General features: G+C 42.1%; 3 protein-coding genes and 1 pseudogene across 4 annotated transcripts; 1 reads left to right on the forward strand and 3 right to left on the reverse strand.

The window, feature by feature from the left end:
• Positions 1-1,599: 1,599 nt before the first annotated feature.
• Positions 1,600-4,636, reverse strand: ccdc92bb (coiled-coil domain containing 92Bb). 2 transcript variants are annotated; one of them, XM_049592125.1, is made up of 4 exons: positions 4,334-4,636; positions 3,846-3,994; positions 3,664-3,711; positions 1,600-2,790 (listed from the first exon to the last, which is right to left on the reverse strand). In XM_049592125.1, the coding sequence occupies exons 2-4, from the start codon at positions 3,973-3,975 to the stop codon at positions 2,078-2,080; spliced, it is 891 nt and encodes a 296-aa protein (XP_049448082.1). In that variant the 5' UTR covers positions 3,976-3,994; positions 4,334-4,636; the 3' UTR covers positions 1,600-2,077. The 2 variants fall into 2 exon arrangements, with proteins under 2 accessions (XP_049448082.1, XP_049448083.1); XM_049592126.1 differs by having other exon boundaries at positions 3,846-4,012.
• Positions 4,637-6,662: 2,026 nt separating this feature from the next.
• Positions 6,663-14,083, reverse strand: LOC125898847 (F-box only protein 40-like). The gene is made up of 9 exons (XM_049592818.1): positions 13,756-14,083; positions 11,684-11,720; positions 10,966-11,530; positions 10,421-10,857; positions 10,063-10,242; positions 9,456-9,697; positions 9,073-9,204; positions 7,478-7,811; positions 6,663-7,387 (listed from the first exon to the last, which is right to left on the reverse strand). Exons 2-9 carry the CDS (start codon positions 11,684-11,686, stop codon positions 7,175-7,177), a joined length of 2,106 nt encoding a protein of 701 aa, XP_049448775.1. The 5' UTR covers positions 11,687-11,720; positions 13,756-14,083; the 3' UTR covers positions 6,663-7,174.
• Positions 14,084-14,242: 159 nt separating this feature from the next.
• Positions 14,243-18,570, forward strand: LOC125898877 (F-box only protein 40-like). Its single transcript, XM_049592886.1, has 7 exons — positions 14,243-14,332; positions 14,453-14,504; positions 14,915-16,093; positions 16,580-16,866; positions 16,970-17,101; positions 17,262-17,571; positions 17,864-18,570. Exons 2-7 carry the CDS (start codon positions 14,502-14,504, stop codon positions 18,080-18,082), a joined length of 2,130 nt encoding a protein of 709 aa, XP_049448843.1. The 5' UTR covers positions 14,243-14,332; positions 14,453-14,501; the 3' UTR covers positions 18,083-18,570.
• Positions 18,571-18,890: 320 nt separating this feature from the next.
• LOC125898649 (TLC domain-containing protein 2-like) lies at positions 18,891-22,201 on the reverse strand (annotated as a pseudogene).
• Between the last annotated feature and the right edge of the window lie 890 nt (positions 22,202-23,091).

Consider the following 23,091-nt stretch of genomic DNA (forward strand, 5'->3'; position numbering starts at 1 on the left):
TTGTTTCATTTATTCACCGTATCATTTCAACTTTCATCTTATGCCACCACATTTGATCACAGGAATACTAATGGCCCATGTTAATACTAAAACAATAATAATTAGCCTACAGCTTGATTTGGCCTTGTGTTTGTGCATTCACCATGCTGTGGTATATTGCAAATAAACCTGTATAGTATAAAAGATGCAGATTGCAGATGATGGACACTCTGACTGTGACTCATCACAATCTTCCTGCACACCTCCTCAGAGTCCTCTGAACTCTGCACCCCCTCTCTCTTTTAATATTTCATTCGGTCAACTGTAGAAGCAAGAAATTTAGTGATACATGTATTTTTGTACTCTATGCGTAGGTGTTTTCCTTCCTTTTACTTCTTTGGCACCTTCAGCAGTGCACACAGATCTGGTTATATTTTAAGCCCAGTCAAGGTTTGGTTGTACTGCCACCCAGTGTAGGACTTGACATGAAGGCTTGTGAGCAGATCCAGGAGAGGGCTGTGAACCATCCTGACAGAGTGATACTGATATTTAATACTGGGTAATGTTTGTATTATGCACAATTAAAGGTAGATTAATCTCTTGATTAATCAATGAATTGTTTGATCTATAAAACACCAGCAAATAGTCACAAATGTGTCCAAAGTGTCCAAACCCTAAAGATATTCAATCTATGAGGATAAAAAAGACACAAGAGGCAAATTCTCACATCAGAAGCTGTAGATAGAGAATATCTGGTGTTTTTGCTTAAATAATAACTTGAATGACTGATTTATTGATTGCTGATTATATTTCTGTTCATTACTATTGTTTTGGCTCATGTATTATTTAAGCAATAATTTTAAGAAGTAGGGTATTGATACAAAAAAAATACATTATAACATCTTTGTAATAGGCCTTATTTACAGCAGATATTTTGACTCTTGATAGTCATTGTAGGAAAAGCACATGTAAATATTACAATTAAAGGAGCTGTGTGTGATATTTAGGGCATATCTAAAATTCAGAGTCTGAGCCGGGATTGCCTGCACATGGCTCTCAACATGGAGGTGGCTAGCAGCTAATGGTGCTAACAGCACAAACAGTGCTACCAACTGCAACAGTGGTGACAGAGCTTATGTTAACTTGAGGAGGAAATGGAGGGTGGGAGTGATGCTTCCTCAATGACACTATGGGTTGGGATGGTATTATCAGCTGTAACCACCGTATGAGCGCAGTGCAGATCGGTGGTGATTAGCTAGTCAGTGGGACACACACACACACACACACACACACACACACACACACACACACACACACACACACACACACACACAGGGACTAACATGCACTAACATACAAGCACTACTGACTTCATTCTCTGCTCAGGACACCATTACTCCACTATATCTTTCCATAGTGGTTTGCTTCTATATTAATGGTCTGAATGTCGTATTGTGACAAGCTTACTGGGACACTTGAACAGAGCCATTGTTCATGTTATTGGTGCTTTTACTACAATGACAGTATCTGCTGTGATGAAGACCTACTAAAAACTTTTTTCAAACGTTGAAAAAAGACCACAAGACACCAGAGATACTGCTCTGCCATCATCAGGCACATTGCATGAATTTAATAAAGTGCAAATCATACAAAATGTCCCTAAACCTTCTGGAGTGACTGTCTGAACCTGGAATGCAGCTAGTGCAGTGAAAAAGCAGGTTGCCACCACGTTAAGCAGCACGGTGTAGGTGTTGACAGACCCAGAGGCATGGCTACTAATTACAGGCAAAAGCCGTGATCAACAGTGTTAAAATCAAAAGGCATCCCTATGAAACAGTATCACTATTCAGTCTTCATTTCTTTACATTCTCACAGTACATGTCGTACCATCAATGTGAAGAATTCAGTTAATACGCTGTTGTGTATAGGTTTGATCACATTCTTGTGCAACTATCTCTAAATCTCTAACTTTACTTCCTGAAATCTACAGACAATCACGAGGTTACATCTCTCTCATCTTAAGCTTTTTCTAGCATAACTGCATCAGTTGATCTTGGCCGAGACCTGCTGGAAGACAACTTTCTCTTTTTCATCTTCATCACAGAGCAGTTTCTCCCTCTCCTGCTCCCATGTCCACCCTCCTGTGCACCCTGCTGTCCTCTATATCCTCCCACTCATCCTCCATCCCCTCCTCATCCTGCGTTCTGATTGGTTTGTTCAAGCGAAGGAGGCGGTATCTGAGCGGCACCAAGAAGAGGGCAGGGTCAGGCATGGGGTGTGGCCTCTGTGGTGATGTCACTCTCTCCTGTGGGACGCAAGCTCTGACCCTCTCCTCCCTCACGCTGACACTCCTCCTATGTCTCGCCTCTGGTTGGCTGGGAGAGGCTGGAGGAGGTGGAGACAGAAGCCAGTCTGAGCCCTCCTCTTCATAATCTTCATCCTCCTCACCTTCTTCATCATCATCATCCTCTTCTTCCTCCTTTCCTCTGGATGCCAGCTCTCCCTCTGCACCAGCCTCTGTGCTCGGCCGTTGCTGGAACAGTTTTAAGCGTGCAGTGTGGAGCTCGTGGCAGAGGGTCGTGGTGGTGACATTTTGGCGTTGCAGCTCACGACTCAGCAGCGTGATCTTGTGGCTGCGGCGTTTCAGTTCCTCCAGGAAATGTCGTTCCTCGTCCCTCAGGCTCCTTCCTAGTGCTGATGCCCGTGCCCGGCCGGCCCGCAGCTCCCCACGTGCAGCGACCATCATGCTCTGCTGGTCCTCTAGGAGACGCTCTACAGCCTCACAGCGTGCTGCCAGCTCTGCTTCCTCCTCTGAGAAACATAAACACATACAGTATGGACTGAAGTGTATACAAACACAGAAAATACAGACATAGTGTTGAGATTATTGTATCCATGAGGGTTTGTCATTCTGTCTTTCTATGCTCCACATCTGTGCTCTTGTACTTGCTTTCTTACTCAGTGCAACCTGCCTGGATAAATAAATCATACACAATTTTTGCTCTTACCAAAGACTGGCTGGACTAGATTTGCAACGTTGTAGGAAGCAGTGCTTTGAATTCCCTATCTCTGAACAGTATTTTGGAGCTGCATAGCTATTCAGTCATACTGGCAGGAGGTAACAGATAGATTACAGAATTGACTGTTCTTCCTCTACAATTTATTTCAGAAATATTATCGCTAATTTATCAGTACAAGACAAAAATCTATTATTAGCAGCCAGCAAGAAAGCTGTAACATGAAAATGGTTACAGATCAAACCTCCAACAAAGTCTGACTGGTTAGATATTGTGATGTATGTTCAAAGTATGGAGTGAATCATTTTTTTGTTACTTCTACGGGCTTATACATTCTTAAAGTGCTGAGAAAATGGAGTGTGTTTGTGAACTCGAGATGATTAATGATTCTTTACTGTATGAATCTGCACGTATTTCTACCATAATGTTTGCATGAGTGCACAGGTGACTAGCCATTTGTTCTATTATGTTTTAGTTCTATCTTTGTTTTAAAAAAGTTAATGTCACTTTACTGTAATACTGTTGCCTTGTCACTGTCCCCCCTTGTCTCATGTAGTCCTTGTGAATCCCCAGTCCTCCTCTGCACAGCTCTCCTGCTTTCCTCTCCATAACTCCCACATACTGTATCACCTTCACTCCTTATCAGCAGTGACTTGCAATGTCTTACCTTCTGTGCTTCTGTCAGGAAACCTGGAGTCCAGCTCACAGCTCAGCTCTGCAGCCAGGAGGGGTAGAAGCACAGCGTGCAGACAGACAGAAAAAGTTAAGACAGGGTGACAGACAGACAGGGGGTCAAGTGATTTAGTGACAGTAGATAGATGAAGAGCAGCAGGTCACCGGTACACTGACCATGACAGCGCCTCTTCAGGTGTGTGATCTCCAGCTGCAGACCGGTCAGCATGGCCAGGTGCTCCTGCTTCAGGAAGGCGATGCCTCTCTCCACACTGGCCACCTGCTGCTCCAACCTCCCAGCATCCATGGCTGCACCCCCACACAACCTGCACACACGCAGGTAGCTGAATGGGTTAGGATGGGGGATTTTTCAGTACAGATGTTAAGTGTCCCGATTTCAGCTCTGACATAGAGCTGGATATTATGTGTCAGTTCCACGTTACACAAACAACATCCTTTTAATTTATCAACCAGCTACTATGTGGCTAAGTATTATATGTTACTGTGATTTTCTGCAACATATAAGATACGCATACAATCTCGTATTTGATCTTATTCGGTTTGATTTCTCGCCAATAAAAGCTTTCTGGTATCTGCACCATTGCTCACTACAGTGCTCAGTGTCTACCTGTAACTGTGCAATCATCACTCTGACCGTGGCCTACCGTGATACTGAAGCGGTATCCTATTCAAAGCGTCTCTCATGGATCCTCGTATCGCCCTGCTATCTCTGTCCTTGATGCAGCAGAGATGGAGAAAACAAAAGACCCGTGCAAAAAAAAAAAAAAAAAAAACCTTCCGCGTGCAAAACGGCACTTTGTGAGTGTTCCCAGGTGAGCTGCTTCACAGCTGCAGCAGGCCGACGTTTTTCTTACAGTGTGAATGAATCCTGCTGCAGTCTGAGCCGAAATAACCTCCTCATAACCTTCTGGTTGTACGTGCGGTGCGGTGCCGCTGCTGTACTCGCAACAAAGCAGCCCTGTATGAGGGGTGATCAGTGCCACAGAGCAGGAGGAGGAGGAGCTCCATGGAGGTGATGCTGCCAGCCAACAAGAAAGAATTCATTGAAGGAAAAAAAAAAGCTAAGATGACTGCGAGTTAAAGTGTCATCCCACTTTTGGGCTACAATGTGTATTAAGATTGTATTTTTTGTCTTTTGGAAAAGCATATTATATGAGTCCATGCTCTTGTGTGTAGGATTTAGTGGCATCTAATACTGAGGTTGCAGAACTGAAACCTCTCCCGTGCCAAACGCATAGAAGAACTAAGGTGGGCAATGCAAAAATGCAAACGACCCTATAGAGCCAGTGTTTGGTTTGTCTGTTCTGGGCTACTGTAGAAACACGAAGGGCTGCGATCATATGGCCAATGCACTGATGGGTGTTAAAAATATAGAGGTATGCAGTCCAATAAGAGGGCGCGATTTGGTGGTGGATGGGTCACAAAACAGTAGACTTTCCCCTGACACCTTCTCTAGGAGACTGGTGTTGGGAACTATGTGAACTTTAAGTGGACTTTAAGTCTTTTTAAGGAGCGTCTTCACTACTTTTCTTTCCCCAAATCTAACCACAGCAACTTTAAGTATGTGACTTTACATGAAGTATGTAATGTCTTTCGTAAGGCACTAATTTCTAGGATATCATACAAACCATTATGTGTGCATTTTTGTAGTATGCCTTATGGCTGTTGAGAAACAACAACACACTGTGGAAGATGTCCCACTTGATATATAGGTAAAAATGTCTCATTCTGTGGTAACAACAAGAGAACAATTCTTATTTTCAGGTGACTGTACACTAATAAAAACTTAGTTATGGATATGATATACCACTTCTACCAATAGAGTGTCCCAGGAATGAGTCCCTAAACCTGGAAATGAGTCAACATTTTACCACTCCCAGCTCCCTCGTCTTGAAGTCAATGTTTTTTTTGTATGCGTTTATAGTTAGATGCCTGAAATAAGGTCTGTGGTTAATAAAAGCTTAAGAGAGATTTGTTCTACAACATAAAAATATGTCTGTAAATACCCCCCTCCTAAATTTTGATTTTATGTCTTTAAAAAGGCAGTTGCTCACAAATGGCTAAATGAGACTACAGAACGTCATAACACCAGATGTGTCTCACAGCCTCACTGATGTGGCGATGTTAGTCATTTGACCATGGTGTAGTTTGTTTATAGCCTAACGTTAGCTTTTTACTTCTGCTGATTGCATTTACACTCCAAAAATCATTCAGGTGGTGTTTATCTGTGAATTTGTCGGTCTAATCTATGAAGATTATCTTGCTCAACAAAACATGTATCATAAACCTTTGTTTGCCACAGAGCTCATTTTCTGCAATAATCCAAAATCCAAAGGAAAAATCCCATTTGTTTTTTGACAAGGGAACCAGGGCAACACTAACTTCTGTGCCAGCCTACAGAAAAGCATCATCCCTGGAGCACTCTATAGATGCTCTGAATCCTACACTGCAGCTTAATGTAATGTTAGTGAGAAATATGTTTTAAAAAAATCCTTGAATTCATTTTAGTTGTATCGGCTAAATGTACTTAAAGTATTAAAAGTAAAAGTATTCACTGTGCAGTGTTAAAATAAGGCTATATTACTGAAGCATTAGCAGCATTATGATTTCATAGCTGGTCAAGGTGATGCCAGTTTTAGCTATTTATTATCCTGTTTGGTAGTTAAATAAGTAATGATGCACTATATTTTATAAAGTGAATACATGTTTTGTATGTAAAACCATTATTTGAAAAGTGCTAACTGTCAAATAAATGTTGTAGAACAAAAAGTACAACATTTCCTCTGAAATGGAGTGGAGTAAAACAGGTTTGTATAAAGTTGCATAAAATGAAAACACGATAGTAAAGGGCACAGTCAGAAATTTAAAACGAGGGCACAGATATTCACATTTTGTTTAGGACTTCGATTATTTGCAGGATATTTTATCAATTAATTGTACTGTCCATAGATTTTCAGAAACTTGTGCAAAATGTCTGGTGATGTCTTCAAATGTCTTGTTTTATTGATCAACAGTCCAAAGTCCAAAGATATTCAGTTTACAACCATGTATGATGAAGAGAAGCATCAAAACTTTATATGTGAGAAGCTGTAAGAAGCAGATGTTTGGCATTTTTGCTTAAGAATTCTAAAGCCATTATTTATTAAAATAGTTATCCATTGTTATCCACTATCTGATTAATTGATTAATTACAATTAGAATCATACAGCCTATCATAATAAACATTTTTAATTTGATAAAATGCTGCAGAAAAAAATCATAACTATACACATAAACCATTAATTCCATAATATTGAATATTAGGTAGATCATGAAGAAGAGGAAGAACTCTGCAAGCTCAGGTTGATTTTATTTGCTTTGTGACATAGGCTACTGGTTATATGACATCACCCCTACACTTGCGCAATGTAATTTGGCCATCAGTGTCAATAATGCACAAACAAATTCTGATACAGCAGGTAGAATCAAAAGTTTTGTTTGTTTTTTCATTGTTGATGTCTCTTTTTTGCAAAATGGTTGACGAGGCTCATCCTTTCCTGGCTACACTCCTTTTTACCACTCATGCTGGGGAGGGGAACACGCTCATTGCGCAGAGATGTCTCGTAGTAAGGACAGACTTTTAGATGAGCAGATATAGGAGGGACATCTGCCATATGCCATGAATCCACTGAGGAGAAGAGGTGACTGAACTCCCAGACCTGGAGAGAAACATGAGGAGAGTCAGGAGGAGGGAAAAGGAAAACGTGGATCACAGTTGGTATGAATAGTGATGATTTAGTATGTCTCACAGGCGTGGCCTTCCACTGGGCTCGTCCATGCGAGCTGGTCTTCTTCTCCCAGCGGAGAGTGACCATCCCTCTCTCCTGCAGCTGAGTGGAGCACACCTGCCTCATAAGATGGGACACCAGAGCCAGCTGGGACAGGGACAGACTGTCCAGGAAACTGGCCATGTGGCACAGCACGTTGTAGGGCAGCGAGCTCAGAGGGTCCTCCTCACCTCTTGCCCGACTTCCTCTCTTCCTCTGAGAGGTGGAGGAGCCCACTGAGCGCCTGGATGACTGGGAGGTGTCTCCTAATGAGGCTTCAAGTGTTGGACGCAAGTTGAAACACTTCAGCTGCTTACTGTAAGAAAGATACATCATACACTTAAGCAAACTCAAGCCTGAGTGCAGTTTAAGTTTCTAAACTTTATCTGCTTGTGCCCTACTCTTGTGTTACTTTACTGTGTTGTGAAATGTGAGCAGGTCAAAATCTTAATAATTGATTATTTTGGCCACTTGGGGGCAGCACAACAAGCTTTGTTCACAACACTGACATATTATCACTTTTTAAATTGATAAGGTGAACTTGTTAGCAAGCAGTTGCTTATTTAAACATCCAGCTGTTACAGACTCACACTATCATTATTCAGAGCCGTGTTTGCAGTCACCTGTGATGCCAGTCCAATATTCTCTCTCTCTATTAGCTCTATTTTTGGTCTCCTCCACCTCCTAAGGAAAATATCTGGTTCTTTAGCTGCTAACTGTTCCACTATGTTTACCAGCAAGTTTCTAACTGTGTCTATCTGCTGTTTTGTGCTTGGCAGGTTGAAAACCACATACAACAGTTTGTATGATATCGAACAAATTAGCACCCCGCGAATGATGTCATCACGTTACGTACGTAGGTTAGGTTTAGCAAAGTAAAGTTATGTATGTCGGTTTAGGAAATTAAAGCTACCTAAGTTAGGTTTAGGCAAGAAAAAGATTTAGTTTAGGTTTAGGGAAGTACAGTTACGTAGGTTAGGTTTAGGAAAGTTAAGTGAAGTAGGTTACATTTAGGAAAGGAAACATGGCTGGACAATTTATGTACTTAACGTAAAGTTACACATAAGTCAAGATTAGGCAAGTAAAGTTACCTTGGTTAGGTTTAAGAAAATTAACATTGCGACAGCGTATCTTAACAAAACTCAAAGTTCACTTTGTTTCAGAAGGGTCTCCTGGGGGAAAGTCCTATGTTTGTTTAACCCATCCACCACCCCAACCTGCCTTGTTATGCTGACTTTTGCTCTTTATAGGCTACTACTACTTTCTTTACTCCCGTCAGCACAGTTGTGACATGACTGCAGCCTTCACAATTACATGGGTTGTATTCAAACTACTCATTTACTAAACAATGAGCTGAAACTCACTATAAAGCTCCGTAAAGCTGAGGGGAACTGCAGATTCAGGTGACACTTCTCTCTATGTTAATCACTATGGACAACTCCTTTCACATCATCACATTGTTTTCACATTATTATTTGATACAGTATTGTTATGAAAATATAAATTAAGGCCCTTTTAACATTTTAAAAGACAAATGATGGACCCAAATATTAGATATGAATGTGAAATATGCTCACTTGTAGGAGACGGTGGCTTTATGTGTGGAGGGCTGAAACCTCGTCTGGCTGTAGGTGCATCCGAGGTATGATAGAGGGCACCTCTCCTCAAACCATCCACTCAGATTTGTCTGGATGTCAGTGTGGACGTTCCTGGAAAAGAGATAACGATTGATACACTTACTAAACACACCAAGCATGTCCATCTGCTCCCATTATACATGAACAGCATTTCTCCTACTAGCTGACATTTCTAATTGGTTTCATCCTTTTGGTAATCGACAGCTGTTAAATTCTCAGTGACACTTGTTACTTAAAGGTTAGTCCTTAGAAAATGACATGTGACAGGAGTATGGAGGTCAGCAGGGGTCAAACACACCCATGTTAGTTGTTTTCACAGACACCTGAAATGTGTGGCGAACTCTCTGCGGAGGAAGGAGTGACAGCAGAGGAAGGTGAAGGCGCTGTTGCCTCTGTGATGTCTGCCGCTCACTCTCTCCGACTCCAGCAGAAGACGCAGCTTCAGCGGCTTGTCCACGGCCAGCTCTGCCAGAGTTGTCTTCGCTTTAAATGGAGTTGTGCGAAACGTGTAAGTCTGTGTTCCCGCGTCGTTATAGATCCCATCGGCAGCCTTTGACTCACTGACCTGCATGGAAACCATTCAATCAAAACACCTGATTCATTCCAGTTAAAGGATCATATCACTGTTTTTGCATGAGGCCATTGTGTCCCACTCATTTTCATCTCAAAGGTTGTACCAAAATGTAGGTTATCGATAAATTCACCCTTTGTGTTGCTGATTTCTTTACTGCACAATATGAAAATACAGTGACTTGAAACTGGTTTCAGTCAAAAAATGCACCACTTTCTTAAAATTCTAATCTTTTTAGAGAATAAATGTTGTAGCTGGCACTAATATTGTTTTATTTAAAATTCCACTTTCATCCCCACATCTGGTCATGTGTACAGTTTATATGTTTTTATTTATACTGTTATAAATATCTGACTGACCTTGTGACCCCTGACCTCCCGCTCAGCATAGCCCAGCAGGGTGGCCTCTATTTCATCGCTGTACCAGGCCTCTTCGTTGACTTCGAGGTCAGATGTGTCCACACCGCGAGCCTCGCTGGGAGGCTTAGTCGAGTCGTACTGATGAATACGCCGTGAGCTGTAGTGATAGCTGTCAGGGACCTTATAGGAACAAATAAATAATATATTACATTACATCAGAATCCAAGAGAGTGCGATATTTAAGGCCTGGGTAGATTTGAAAAGCTCTAGTTCATCACTCCGGTTGATGAATTCTGAGGAATTATAAAGCTGATAAAAGACTTATGTTTTATAGTAAATAAATGTACTTTGTTATCACCTTGAAAGAGCGCAGAGTCTGGACCGGGATAGGCTCCAGGCTACCGTAGACAAAATCATCCTCCCTTGGCGTACAGGCCTTGATTTGTCCAAAGGTGAGCAGCATGCGCCCATGGTGCACCACATACATGTTGTACTCCTGTGGGGTGAGCTCCTGCCCCAGACGCTCCAGCACCCCCTCCTGCCACGGGGCATGACCTGTCTTACTTGTGTCTACAACTACATCATCTTTTTTCTCTGTGTCTTTGTCCTTCACCTTCTCAGTAGGCTTTGGGGTTTCTTTGGGCTTGTTCAGGTTTTCCTGAGCGACAGCACAGCCGCCTCTCTCCATGCTGAACATCATCTCAAACAGGTTGTATTTCTCTATGTTAATGCCTGAGCTATGCACTGCACTCGGTACAGTCTCTTCAACAGCATTATTCTCACACACGCTGTTATCTGCAGGGACAGATATGTGGAGATCAATAGGAAAATGTAAAGGCAAGAGATGAGAAAGAAAAGACCAGAAATAGCAACAACACATATTATTTTGTGCCAGCGATTTACCTTCATTGACATCATTGTCTTCAACACTACTGTCAGATCCTCCTACTGCTGTGTCCTCTTTCTTCTCTTCCTTTATTTCCTCCTCTTCCTCCTCCTCCATCAGCTCTGGATAGATTGGTTTCACCTTCAGGCGTTCATAAAGTTCTGACTGATCCACCAGGGCCATAGCGAGGTCCAGAGGTTCCCCTTGCCCCTCATTTTTCTTCAGCACATTCTCCTGCAGGGCCATGGCACTGTGTGGGTTTGTTTCATCAATGGGCCAGCGTAGCCAATCCATGGAGCAACACACCACGCTGGCTGGACACACCTGGAGGTGAGCTGCCTGCGAGGAGCGAGGCATTTGGAACGGGCACCCATACTCAGCGTTGAGGCAGCGCACTCTCACGTTAGGGCAGAGCAGCAGGTGATCCTCCTCTTTGCAATGGTGAAAGAGAGCTCCACAGAGCAGGCGGCAGGGGATGACCGTACAGCACACAGAGGGCTCCACCCGAGTCCTGCAGCGCCGGGTGTAGCAGGAGTCACAGTGGACATGCTGTTGCACCTTGGAGGCTCGAGAACGGTAACTCTGATTGGATGAGAAAGACAAAGAGAGGAGCCAGCTGGGATGAAAGCTGAGGATGAAATACAGTATATTAAACACTGTGAAGCAAAGCTATGTACTCGCTATATTTTTATATTTGATTGAACCAGAAGTATATCTGGAGAATCTGTGACTCACCATGTGTACAGGACTCTGAATCAGAGGTTTTGTAATCCTGTAAGAAAGATACAGAAAATTTAGAGTCATACTCTGTAACATCAGCCCTGTCAGTAGCAGTGTCATAGTCAATACCGCCTAGTTTGTTGACACCAGGTCAAGACCAAGACCAGAACAATATGAGTCCTACACTTACTATATAAAATATAAACCATGCAAACCATGTGCTCTCCTCAAATTATTTGATATTACCAATTATTTTTATTAAGTTTTTAATAGAAAAGAACAAAAACAAACAAAACTGACACACAGAGCCAGAAGACACAGTTGCCTGAACGCTCTACGTGGATACAATATCCTGCGTGTATCAAATATAACATATACATACAAACTTCACGTACCTACATACAAGTTTCTTGCTTCAGTAGTTTGTTACATTCTCAATACTCAAACCATGTACAGGTGGTTGCATTAAAAAAAATTAAAAAAAGTGCTCTCCTCAAATTAATCTGGAAGATTCACGTTTCCATAAAAACACCCACAGAAAACAAAGATTCCTTATTTACATCTTTTATTATCATACTGTATGCATGTGTATGTGTGTATAAGTGTACTACGAGGAAACAAATACAAGCAAACACTAAGTAGCTGAAATAAACTTTATCAAACACTATCAAACAGTTTTTGCGCGAGCAAGACAAGACCAAGGAAAAATGCAGTCGAAACTGAGATGAGACAGAGGGGCCCAAAGTGTCTGGAGCTTTCCTGGCCTTCTCCATGAAAACTGTCACTCAAAGAAACATGTACTGATCCAAGAGACACAAATTTACTACAAAAAAGGGCTAAAATGATCCCAAAGAGATAAAAAAAGAACACTAAGAGACACAAAATGACCCCAGAGAGCCACAAAAAGACCACTAACAGACACAAAATAACTCAAAAGAGACACAAACAGACCCTAAAAAGATATAAAATGGCTCCAAAGAGACACAAAATGACCACATAGAGACACAAAATGACCCCAGAGAGACAGGAAAAAGACCACTACGAGACAGAAAAAGAGCACTAAAAGATACAAGGGGAGTGCCAAGAGACAAATATTTATTGAAAAAAAAAAGGCAAAACCACAAAGTGATTGCAAAGAGACACAAAATGAGGACAAAGAAACACATAACAACCACAAAGAGACACAAAGCAACCAAAAATGACTTCAAAGAGACACGATACATCTACAAGTAACAAAAGGTGCCACAAAAAGTTGCAAAACAGCAAAACAAAAATAATAAGCTACCACAAAGTCTGTGTGTCTTGCTTCTGTGTAGTACAGGTGAGGTGGCGGGGCCTTTTGCATATCTGTGCCCAGGGCCATATTATCTCATAACCCACCTATGGTCTTGAGACTAATCTCAAGTACTGAAACACTGTTTAGTAGAACCACTTGATCATCCACCTTTTTGGCTTGTGACCCCTGAAAACAAAGCAATGTCTACTTGTAATCCATCATCACCAGTCACATATGTCATGTTATAATGACCAGGTCAACCACAGAGTGATTCTGTCCTCCCTGTTTTACTGGAATGATTTTTAGAGGCTTGGCGTGGTAAAAGTATCCAATTAATGTAAAGCATTTTAGATAGTATTAATGCTGTCTGTTGTTGTTGTTGTTGATGTTGATGATGATGTTGTTTTCCTAACTGGTTATATCATCACTCCTCAGATTTACACTGTGTCAGCCTTCAGAGTGGAATCGGTGACACTCTGCCGGCCACAAAACAAATCAGCAGCACAAAAAAAAAAGTTTATGGGAAACATTTTTCACAGCTTTAGTTAATCATGCACTGAGCTTGGCTCCAAAGCAATCTAAAAAAATGAAAATGTAAGTATTAAACAATCTCCTGCTCTTACTAAATAAAGACCAGATATTCAAAATAGATACACTCATGTGTCCTGTGTTAATGTAGCAGTAAACCAGACCTTGTCTTTGTAGTTTTACTGTAGCTAATGCTTGCATTTTAGATCAACAAAAACATATACTATCAGAGTATTGCAAGATATTAATAAAGGGACAAATCTTATCTAGTCAAAGGTCTTACCAAGGTGCCACTGCAGACGTTGCTTTCAGTCCCTGTGCTCTTTGAACTGGGAGGTTAAAATTAGACAAGCAACAGCAGGTTCAGCAGGAAATAACTCCCCCCTCAGTCTCTGCATTGGGTTCGAGCCACAGCCAAAAAACTTTATTAAATGCTCCCTGTCATCATTCTGAAGCTGAATTAATGTCCCTGTGTACAGTAGAGAAACAATCTGTTGCATTGTCTGCAGTGACAATGCCTAAATCAAATCTCCACTAGAGGACACTGTTTGGACATTAAATAAGACTCAGCCTCATTTTGCTCTCTGCAGGTAGAAATCAACTGAATGCTGCACCGCAATGTGAATCAGAGGGAAGACGGTGAGAAAGATCTCCTGATGTTAAGTCTCTGAGAAGGCTGGTAACTCAAACCATGTTCCTGACCACCTGCGTAACATTTCTCAGTCAGTGCTCAGCTCTATTTATAACACAAACACACATAACACAGACACAGACACACACACTCACTGGGACACTTGGTCTTTAAAGCACGAGACGGAGTGCAAGGAGTGCGTCTCTCTCCTTTCTGTTCTCTTACAGCGGTAGGCTAAAGTCTGTACCTCACTGTTCCCATTGACTCGAATGCTGCAGCACCCCGATGGTGTCCTGCCATTGTGTGTTTACATGCAAGACTTTGAGATTCATATCGTCTTTACTTGCAGGTCTGACCTACAGCTTCAGATACAAAACTGGTGCCAGAGGATCTGAAGCATGGTATGGTTTTATTTCTCAACTCTAAGATCTACCATTCAGTTTCCACTTTTATTTCCCCTTGAGTAGCTTTAAGGTTGTTAAAATGATCTTATATCCCACTGTCTGACAGTAGATGCAGTATATATTGTTTTGGCTCTTCTTTGAAGCTAAACCAGAACGACTTGTTTATTTGTAGATGAACCATTTCCTCAAATTGCAATATTGTACATGTCTTTTGCATTATTTTATATGCAAATTCCACCTGACATTGTTGGCACGGACAGCATAAGTTTGACCTCCACCTCACTTGTGGGGGTCAGTAGAGGTTAAAGCCTAATTATGTTTTTTAAATGAAAAAATGCTGATTTAGTTCTCTTGATTCTGACCATCTGTAATTTTATTTTCCTTTCTTCCTCCCTAAACCTACTCAGAGTCAACGGTCTCGAACCTCCAGGGTGCGAGGGCATGTCCACTGTGATTCCTGCTACAGCCGGCGCTGCAGAGCTCGGGTGGAGGTCTCTGTGTGCTGTGCGGTCATCCCCTGCCGCCTGCTCTGCGGAGCTGTCTTCCACCTCTGCAAAGAGGAGGATCACCTGCTTCTCTGCCCTAATGTGAGGGTGCCCTGCCTCAACACTGAGTATGGCTGTCCGCTCCACCTGCCTCGCTCCTCGCAGGCAGCTCACCTCCAGGTGTGTCCAGCCAGTGTGGTGTGTTGCTCCATGGAGTGGAACCGCTGGCCGGTCAACGATGCCCATTCTTATCCCACCACAGAGCTGTATGAAAACCTGCTCAAGGAAAGAGAGCAGGGAGGATGGCTGGACTTCACCGTGGCCCTGAAAGACCAGAATGTCCTGTTTCACTCCATGAAGATGAAGAAACTGTTCCCAGAGCTGATCCAGAGTGTGGAGGAGGAGGAGAAGGAGGAAGAGAGGAGGGAGGAGGAGAAGAGGAAGGAGAAGCAGAGGCAGAGGAAGGAGGCAGCAGAAAGGGCAGCTACGGAGGCCAGTGGTCAAACCTGGAAGTCCTTTGCCATGTTTGACATGCAGCAGGGCCCTGAGGAAAAAGAAGAAAGTGAGAGTGATGATGACATTGAATATCAGCAGGGGCTGACCCAGGAGGAGAGAGAGGCTCTTGCCAGGGAAACAGGAGTGCAGGCTAATCTGTTAGAAAACTACAACGCTTGGGAGCGCATGTTCACTATGGAGATGGGTGGCTGCAGGGAAGCTGGAGAGGGAGCTGTAGCAGGCAGAGGCAGGGGACAGTCAAAAGGAAATGGTAAAGGCCTGGACACTCTGACAGAGGAAGATGCAACAGATACCTGTGTGGGTGCCACAGCATCAAACACCTGCAAACAGGGGAGCGGTGCATGCGTTGCTGCCTCCACATCTTCCTCCTCGTGTCTCGCTGAAACTCTGAAGAAGATATTTGAGTACGGATCTGTGGAGCCAATGAAGATTATCACTGTGCGTACTTTTAAAGCCCCAACCAGCTTCGCTGCCAGGCAGGGCCGCATCCGTAACCCTGGTTTCTACAAGAGGGAGAGTAAAGCTGTGGATACAAGTGACCTGGGGCTGACGCTGCAGGAGATGCCAGTGTGGGAGGAGGTTCAGGTGAGAGACCGTAATTAGTCCTGCTTGTAATGGTGTCAAGCCATCTCTCCTTTCTGGTGACCTGGAGGCAGCAGGAACAAGCTGTGAACACTGACATAAAATACTTTATAAAGTTAAAATCACAAATGTGTTAGAAAACCGTTGCCTAATTACACATCCAGCAGTTATAGAGCAGAGGTAGTGCTAATTAGGAGTTGAGTTTGTGTCCATCCAGTGATTGTAAGTCCAATATCCACTCTACTTTTAGCTCTGTTTTTGTCTCCACCAACTCCTGAGGGAAATAATGGTCTCTGCACTTCATATGCCCCGCCCCCAAGATATTCTTCAACATGACTAATCTATTACTTAAAGAAATAATTAGATTGGTCAATAATTAAAGTAATCATCATTATATCATATTAAAGACTTTAAATGACTTGCTCAGATGAGTTCAGTGTCCAGATACCCTGAATATTTATCACATGATGTGTTTGATATGCTCCTCAGGCCTCTCTGCTGTGCTCCCTGGAGAAAGAGCAAAGAGGTCACCTGATCGCAGAGAGCGTATGCACAGACGGTCTGTTACAAGATGAGGGCACACAGACCTACAGCTTCCTGTCTGCTCCTTTCCGGAGGAACACGTCACTGGCCGACCTGACCACTGCGAAACCACTGGAGCTGCACCTTCAGCTGCAGGTGGAGAGCGTCACCAGCCGGCACCACAAGGCCAGCTCCGCCTTCACCTTCCTCTGTGGACAAACCTTCCAGCGCAGAGAATACGGCAAACATTATAAGTGGGTTTTAGTTTTGTTTTTAATTCAAATATCACTTGGAATCCATAACGAATGCACACAATCACATTTTATTTTGTAATAATCAATGTGCTCTCACATACAGGAACATCCACAGTGACATCCAGATGAGTGTGAACGGATGGTTTGAGCAGAGATGCCCCCTGGCATACCTGGGATGCACCTACAGCCAGAGGAGGTTGCAGCCCTCCACACATGAAGCCACTGTCTCTTACAAGTGAGATCTTTAGTCCTATATGGTGCTGATGCTCCTTTATCATGCTTCTTTAATTAGATCTATTTTATCTCAATGCAACAGGAAAGAAAAATGTAACATCATGCAGGGCAGTAAAAAATTAATGCACCTTTAGAGACCATGGTTTCACCTTTGCTTTCAGTGAGGATCTGGGCTGCTTCAGCATGCGTCCCACCCTCCCTGTCTCCCTGGGTGATGCCTCCCAGGCGTCCCAGAGAAAGGGAGGAGGTCGGGGAGGAGGAGGGGAGGACTCTCTGAGCTCGCTGCCCTATGAGGTGCTGTGCCACATGGCCAGTTTCCTGGACAGTCTGTCCCTTTCCCAGCTGGCTTTGGTGTCCAAGCTGATGAGGCAGGTGTGCTCCACTCTGCTGCAGGAGAGAGGGATGGTCACCCTGCGCTGGGAGAGGCAGAAGAACTCACAGGAAAGAGCCCAGTGGAGGGTGACGCAGACGGTAAGCTAAGAGCCAGTGTTCCTGTCATGTGAATGTATGAGGTGTGACCATGGATCATCATGTGTGGTACATATACATCTGAGCTTTCACCAGAATCATCTTGGCAGTTTAAAGTTTGTCAAGTGTATTAAAAAGAAAGGGATTTCAGGATCCTGAGAGTTCAGGTTCTGAATTTATTACCAATATTTCACAAAAAAAGCCAAGACGAGAGAAAAGTTCTTTCTTCTTCTTTCTTGGAATCAGAACTGAATATTCAGGCATCTCTCCCTTGCCTGTTTCTCTGTGCCTTCAGGTATGGCAGTTCAGCACTTTGTTCTCATCTGTGGACACTTGGTGCTTCCAAAACACCCCGTCCATGTCCGAGCACCTAAAGGTGTGCCCCTGCTATGAGAGAGAGTCCAGGACAGAGAAGATCCGCCTACCGCGAATCAGAACAGAAGTCCAGACCAAGACAAGCTGCAAAGGTCCCACTCTGGTTAGTTTGTTCCAGCAGAAGAGGATCATGATGTAGTGTGTGCTGCTTTAATCTGTTAATATAACAGGGAGTGAGTTACATTTTGCCCGCTCTATTTCTCTCTATCATGTCATATGTCATTTTGAAATAAAGTAGAAAAATGCCATTAAAAATAAGAACAAAGAGTGAAACTTGGGTGATCTCATTACTTTACTGGCCTCCAATGTTGTTAGATGTTGGTATGTGGTTGAATTTAGGTTGTGATGTCAGATGACCAGAATTCAAGGACGTCATTTTGAGGTAGAATACTGATGACAGATGACATTGATATTTTGTTGGCATTCACTTTTGCTGTTAAGAGACCCAACATTTGGAAAACATCATACTCTTAACGTCCACATCAACCAGACTTTTTATTCCAACCAGATTTTAACATCTGTCCAACATCTTTCTGAAGTCATATTGTTGTCCTGTACCAGCTGGGTGAATATAGTACATCTTTTGAAATCACAAAACATGAATAAATATTGTTTTTTGTAACAGTACCTCTTTTGACAAGCAGGGTATTAATTTACAAGGTGGTCAGTGTTGCATAGAAAATGATTTTTCCAAAAAAGATGTGTAAATCATCTTGTAGGTAAACACAGCTTAGGCAGTATACTGACGCTAAAAAGTGCCCTGCGTGATTTGTTTTTATGTCAAACCACCCCAAAAGTCAATGGCTAACTTGTACTTGATCTTTGCTTTCTTCTCTGCAATAACAAACCTTGCGAGTTCTCAGCAAGCACAGTGTCCTCAGGTCCTGTTAAACCACATCATGAGGCAGAAAACTGAATCAATGGAGTCATGTTTGACCAGGAGAAACTCAGCCCTGACTCCCCCTGGTGGTCTTTGTTTCTGTGTTGGAGAGGACGTCTGCTCTGAGTAGTCTATAAAACAGCACTACATTCATAATGGAGATGAGACTCAGGCCTGCTGTCCCCATTATTAGGATGTAGCAAGGCATGCAGTCACCATGAGCTGCCAGCCAGCGGGACATCCAAGCCAGCGTGCAGACTCAAAACACCAGTAACCTGCAGATGGGACAGAAAGTCAGTTTAAAGACTTTTATGGGCAAACTGCTTTTAGATTAATGACATAATTAGTGGAATGAGGGATCTTAAGAGGCGCTGGTGGGCAGATTTTGTTACTGTTGTACAGAGACAGATTATCTGTCTGTCTCTCGGCTCCAGCTTCATATCTGACAGTGAACTGACAAATATGAGTGTGGCATGGATCTTCTCATCTGAGTCTCAGGAAGTAAGAGAGGATACACTTGTTTCTGAGAATGTAAAAACTATTCCTTTAAAGTTAAAAATTCAAATAATTTGATAATTCATAAAATCGATCCTCTACAATACTACTATCAGCATGTGACAGGCCGTCCATCTGACCTAATTAGATTCTCATGTGGAAATGCACCGGCACAGATATTCACATATGAAGTAGTTTCAGTAGGAATGTTCACAACAGGCAGTTTGAATATTGATTTACACAGGGGCCCTTTATGACACCTCCACAGGAGAATCACCTACGTTCCCAGGCTGAGCCAGCTGATCACTCTGTAGATCACAGAGGGACGAGGGTCTGTGCTCTCAGTCCCCGGTCTGTTCCTCTGTCCTGATGGGAGGAGGAGCTGTCTGATATGAAGGTAAACAGTGTTGATCTCGACCAGCAATGACATCACAGCGTAGCCCACATAGAGACGGGCGTCACAGCCAAACTGAAGCAGGAGAGCACCTGAGAGAAGAGTTTACACAGAAGAAGCAGACACATGCAGTGAAACTTTATTCACCGTCTCACTTAAACAAAATCACAAAATGAATGAAAAAAATAACAGTTTCTGAGGTCACTTTTAGTTTGTTCTGCAACGGAAAATATCAATAATTAATTAAAAAAAAACCTACTGTGGTATCACTTTCTGAAGGTTTAGAATTGATCTGTTAATGTAAATAATTAATTCATCATTAAACATTGTGATAAGCATTTAAAAGGACAAGTTACAGGTTGCCAAGTTGCAACAAGTCAATTTAGCTGTAGTATAATGTCCTCCAGTCATCCTGATGAATTAAAGGTCTGGATTAGAAAAAGAAATAGAGATTTTTGCTATGGGAAAAACCCAGCTGCAATGGAGTGACTGTAACTTAAACCAAATGGCAATGGTCCCTTCCCTGCTTCCTAACCCTTTATTTTTGATGCTCTTGCTCGGACCGCACCCATCTTCAAACTCAACCTTCATTTTGATCTCAACTTCACACTTTCACACTAGAGTTTGTATCTGCATCTTGCGCAACTGCAACACTATCACACTGAAATAACAGTCCACAACAACAAAACACTCAAACACTTTGGCCCAGCTGCAGAAAATGTTTACATTATTTGACTAAAAAAATATATGCATTTTAACATCAGTTTGGACCACTCTAGCTAGTAGCTACTTTATAGTAGGCTGTACATAATCCTATACAGTGAGGTGATTTTTTTTTTCTATGGCAGGCTACTTTGTACTAGTAGGTTTAGTACAACAATAATGGTCTTTTGAGAGAGAGGAGGGAGAGAGATTTTCTATTTCACTGAGACATATTGAGGCAATGGTGTTCTTCTGTTTAAACTCCTTTGATGTCATTTGTACTAAGTATGATTTACTGTCAACCATTTAACTAATGAAGATGAATTGAACAGCACATAAAAGTTGCCTTTCCATGTTATGTGCACCACCTAGTGGCCTGATAATGCATTGGTCATATTGAAGCAAAAACATATGGTGCCAGTTTACTTTTTTACATCCAGTTAACTGTCTACATGCCGCAGTGTAACCCATCTAAACAGTCAGGTGTAGATAATTCAACTGTCAGATAAGGAAATTAAGTACATTTACTATAAGTACTATACTTATGTACAATTTAGAGGTACTTGAATATTTGAATTTTTGTGCTTTTTACGTCTACATTTTGGAGAGAAATATTGTACTGCACACTTTTTCCATGCTTTAAAAGTTCAATCAAGACAAAGTTACTACTCAAAATGTTTAAAAAGTTGAAACCACAACTATATTTATACATAATGCACACCAATGGGCTGACAGGCTCTGTGATGGCAGGTGTGGTTTCCCAGCTAAACCAAAACTACAATAAACAATTTAATAAAGTACAAACAAACAAAAAATACACAGAGGAAAAACAGTGATACAAAGGCCATACTATAAAATATTAGACTTATAACTAAAGCCACCACCCTCCTCCAGTCACCAACCCACTTCTCCACACACACACACACACACACACACACACACACACACACACACACACACAGAGTTTACATGACTGGTTCAAGGCCACATCCAAGAAGTCATGGATAAAATAACCTAGAGAAGAAAATACATGAGTTGTGTGTCAGCATGCAGTACATGTTTGTTTGTTCATTCTGGAGTTGGATATTTTTGATTTTGTATTTTTGTTCTATGTTGTCCGTCTGTAACTTATGTTGCTGCCCGTCATGGTCAGGAAGCTCTTAAAAAGGAGATCTCAAGAGGTTTTTCAGGTTAAATAAAGGTTAAAATAATATTCACAGTTTTAAATCTTGCAGAAAGAAAGTTTTGGTGTGTGACATTTTTATACCATCCACATTTTGCTTTTTTATTGTCAGTATGTAACCATGATTGTTCAGCATTTACAACTTTTCCTTGTTACATGACCTGGAAGTCATTGCTGTAAAAGCCTCATAAGTGCAAACTAAAAAATAAATAAATAAATAAATGAATTATCTGCTGCTGTTGCAGAGGTGTGTGTTAGTGTGAGATTCGTCACCTGTAGACACAGCTACAAAGCTGCGGGAGAGCAAGTAGTGAGAGGAGATCAGGTCCTCCACCATCTGAGGTTGAAGGTAGAAACTGCATGGCCAGAGAGAGGAAGAGTAAAACATTAAAATAAATTCTGGCACCACACCTGATTATTGCATCTTTACGCACCATTCAACAGCCCATGCTCCTGTCAGCGAGCTGTAAAGACGTGCTGATATTCCTTCTCCTCCAGGCTTTCTTGTGCACCAGCTCTGGTGTTGGCTGGAATCTGACAATTGTGTTCGGCAGAAAGAGCACGCAGATCCTCCAACAACCAGAAGAGTTAACTTTAAATCCATAATATTTACCACAGAGCCGGCTGCCTTGAATTCACTTCAAAAATCCCATGTACTCCTGTGTTCAGGGCCCATTTCAGCTCAAATACACTTGAGGAACGAGCTGCTGAAGTCTCTTTAACACACAGTCACTAAAAAGGCGACTGATGACAGGTAAAGGGTTACAGTGACACAATCACATACATGGCATGATTTCCTTCTTGGTAAATAAACAGTTAAACCTGTTGCACTCACTGTGAATCCTGAACCTGATGGGAAGCCAGTGTAAAGAAACTAAAATGGGAGTGATGTGTGTGGACCTGTTGGACCTGGTTAACAGCCCCGCAGCAGCGTTCTGGAGAGAAATTACAGTAGTCCAGTCAGGAGGACACAAAAGCATAGGTAATCATCTCTGGGTAAAGACAAACACTGTCTCCATTGTCCTTCTAATTAGTATCAAATACTATCATCCAGTTGAGGAAGCCCACGTCTTTCTATGTATTTACATTTTATGCATGGGTGGCTTATGAGAGAATGGACCCCTGGGTACACACAGACTTTATAATGACTTGGTATCTTTTTTTCTGTAGTCATTTTGTGTCTTTTTGGTCATTTTGCCATATTTTTTAGTTATTTTGTGTATCTTTATAGTTATTTTCTTTCTTTTCAAGATAGTTCTGTATTTTCTTTGGTTGTTTTGTGTCTCTTTGTGTGTTTTTTTCTCTGTTTTGCCCTTTCAGTAGTTATTTTGTGTCTCTTTGAGGTCATTTTATGTCACTATTGGTTTTTTTGTGTTTTTGTGTTTGTTTCGCCCCTTTTGTAGTTTTTTGTCTCTTTGCAGTTCCTTTGTATGTCCTTACTTCCTTTTTGAGTCTCATCCTGGTCAGTATGTGTTAATTTAAGTGACATTTTGC

The sequence above is a fragment of the Epinephelus fuscoguttatus genome, linkage group LG12 (assembly GCF_011397635.1).
Source record: "Epinephelus fuscoguttatus linkage group LG12, E.fuscoguttatus.final_Chr_v1".
Classification (NCBI taxonomy): Eukaryota; Metazoa; Chordata; class Actinopteri; order Perciformes; family Serranidae; genus Epinephelus; species Epinephelus fuscoguttatus.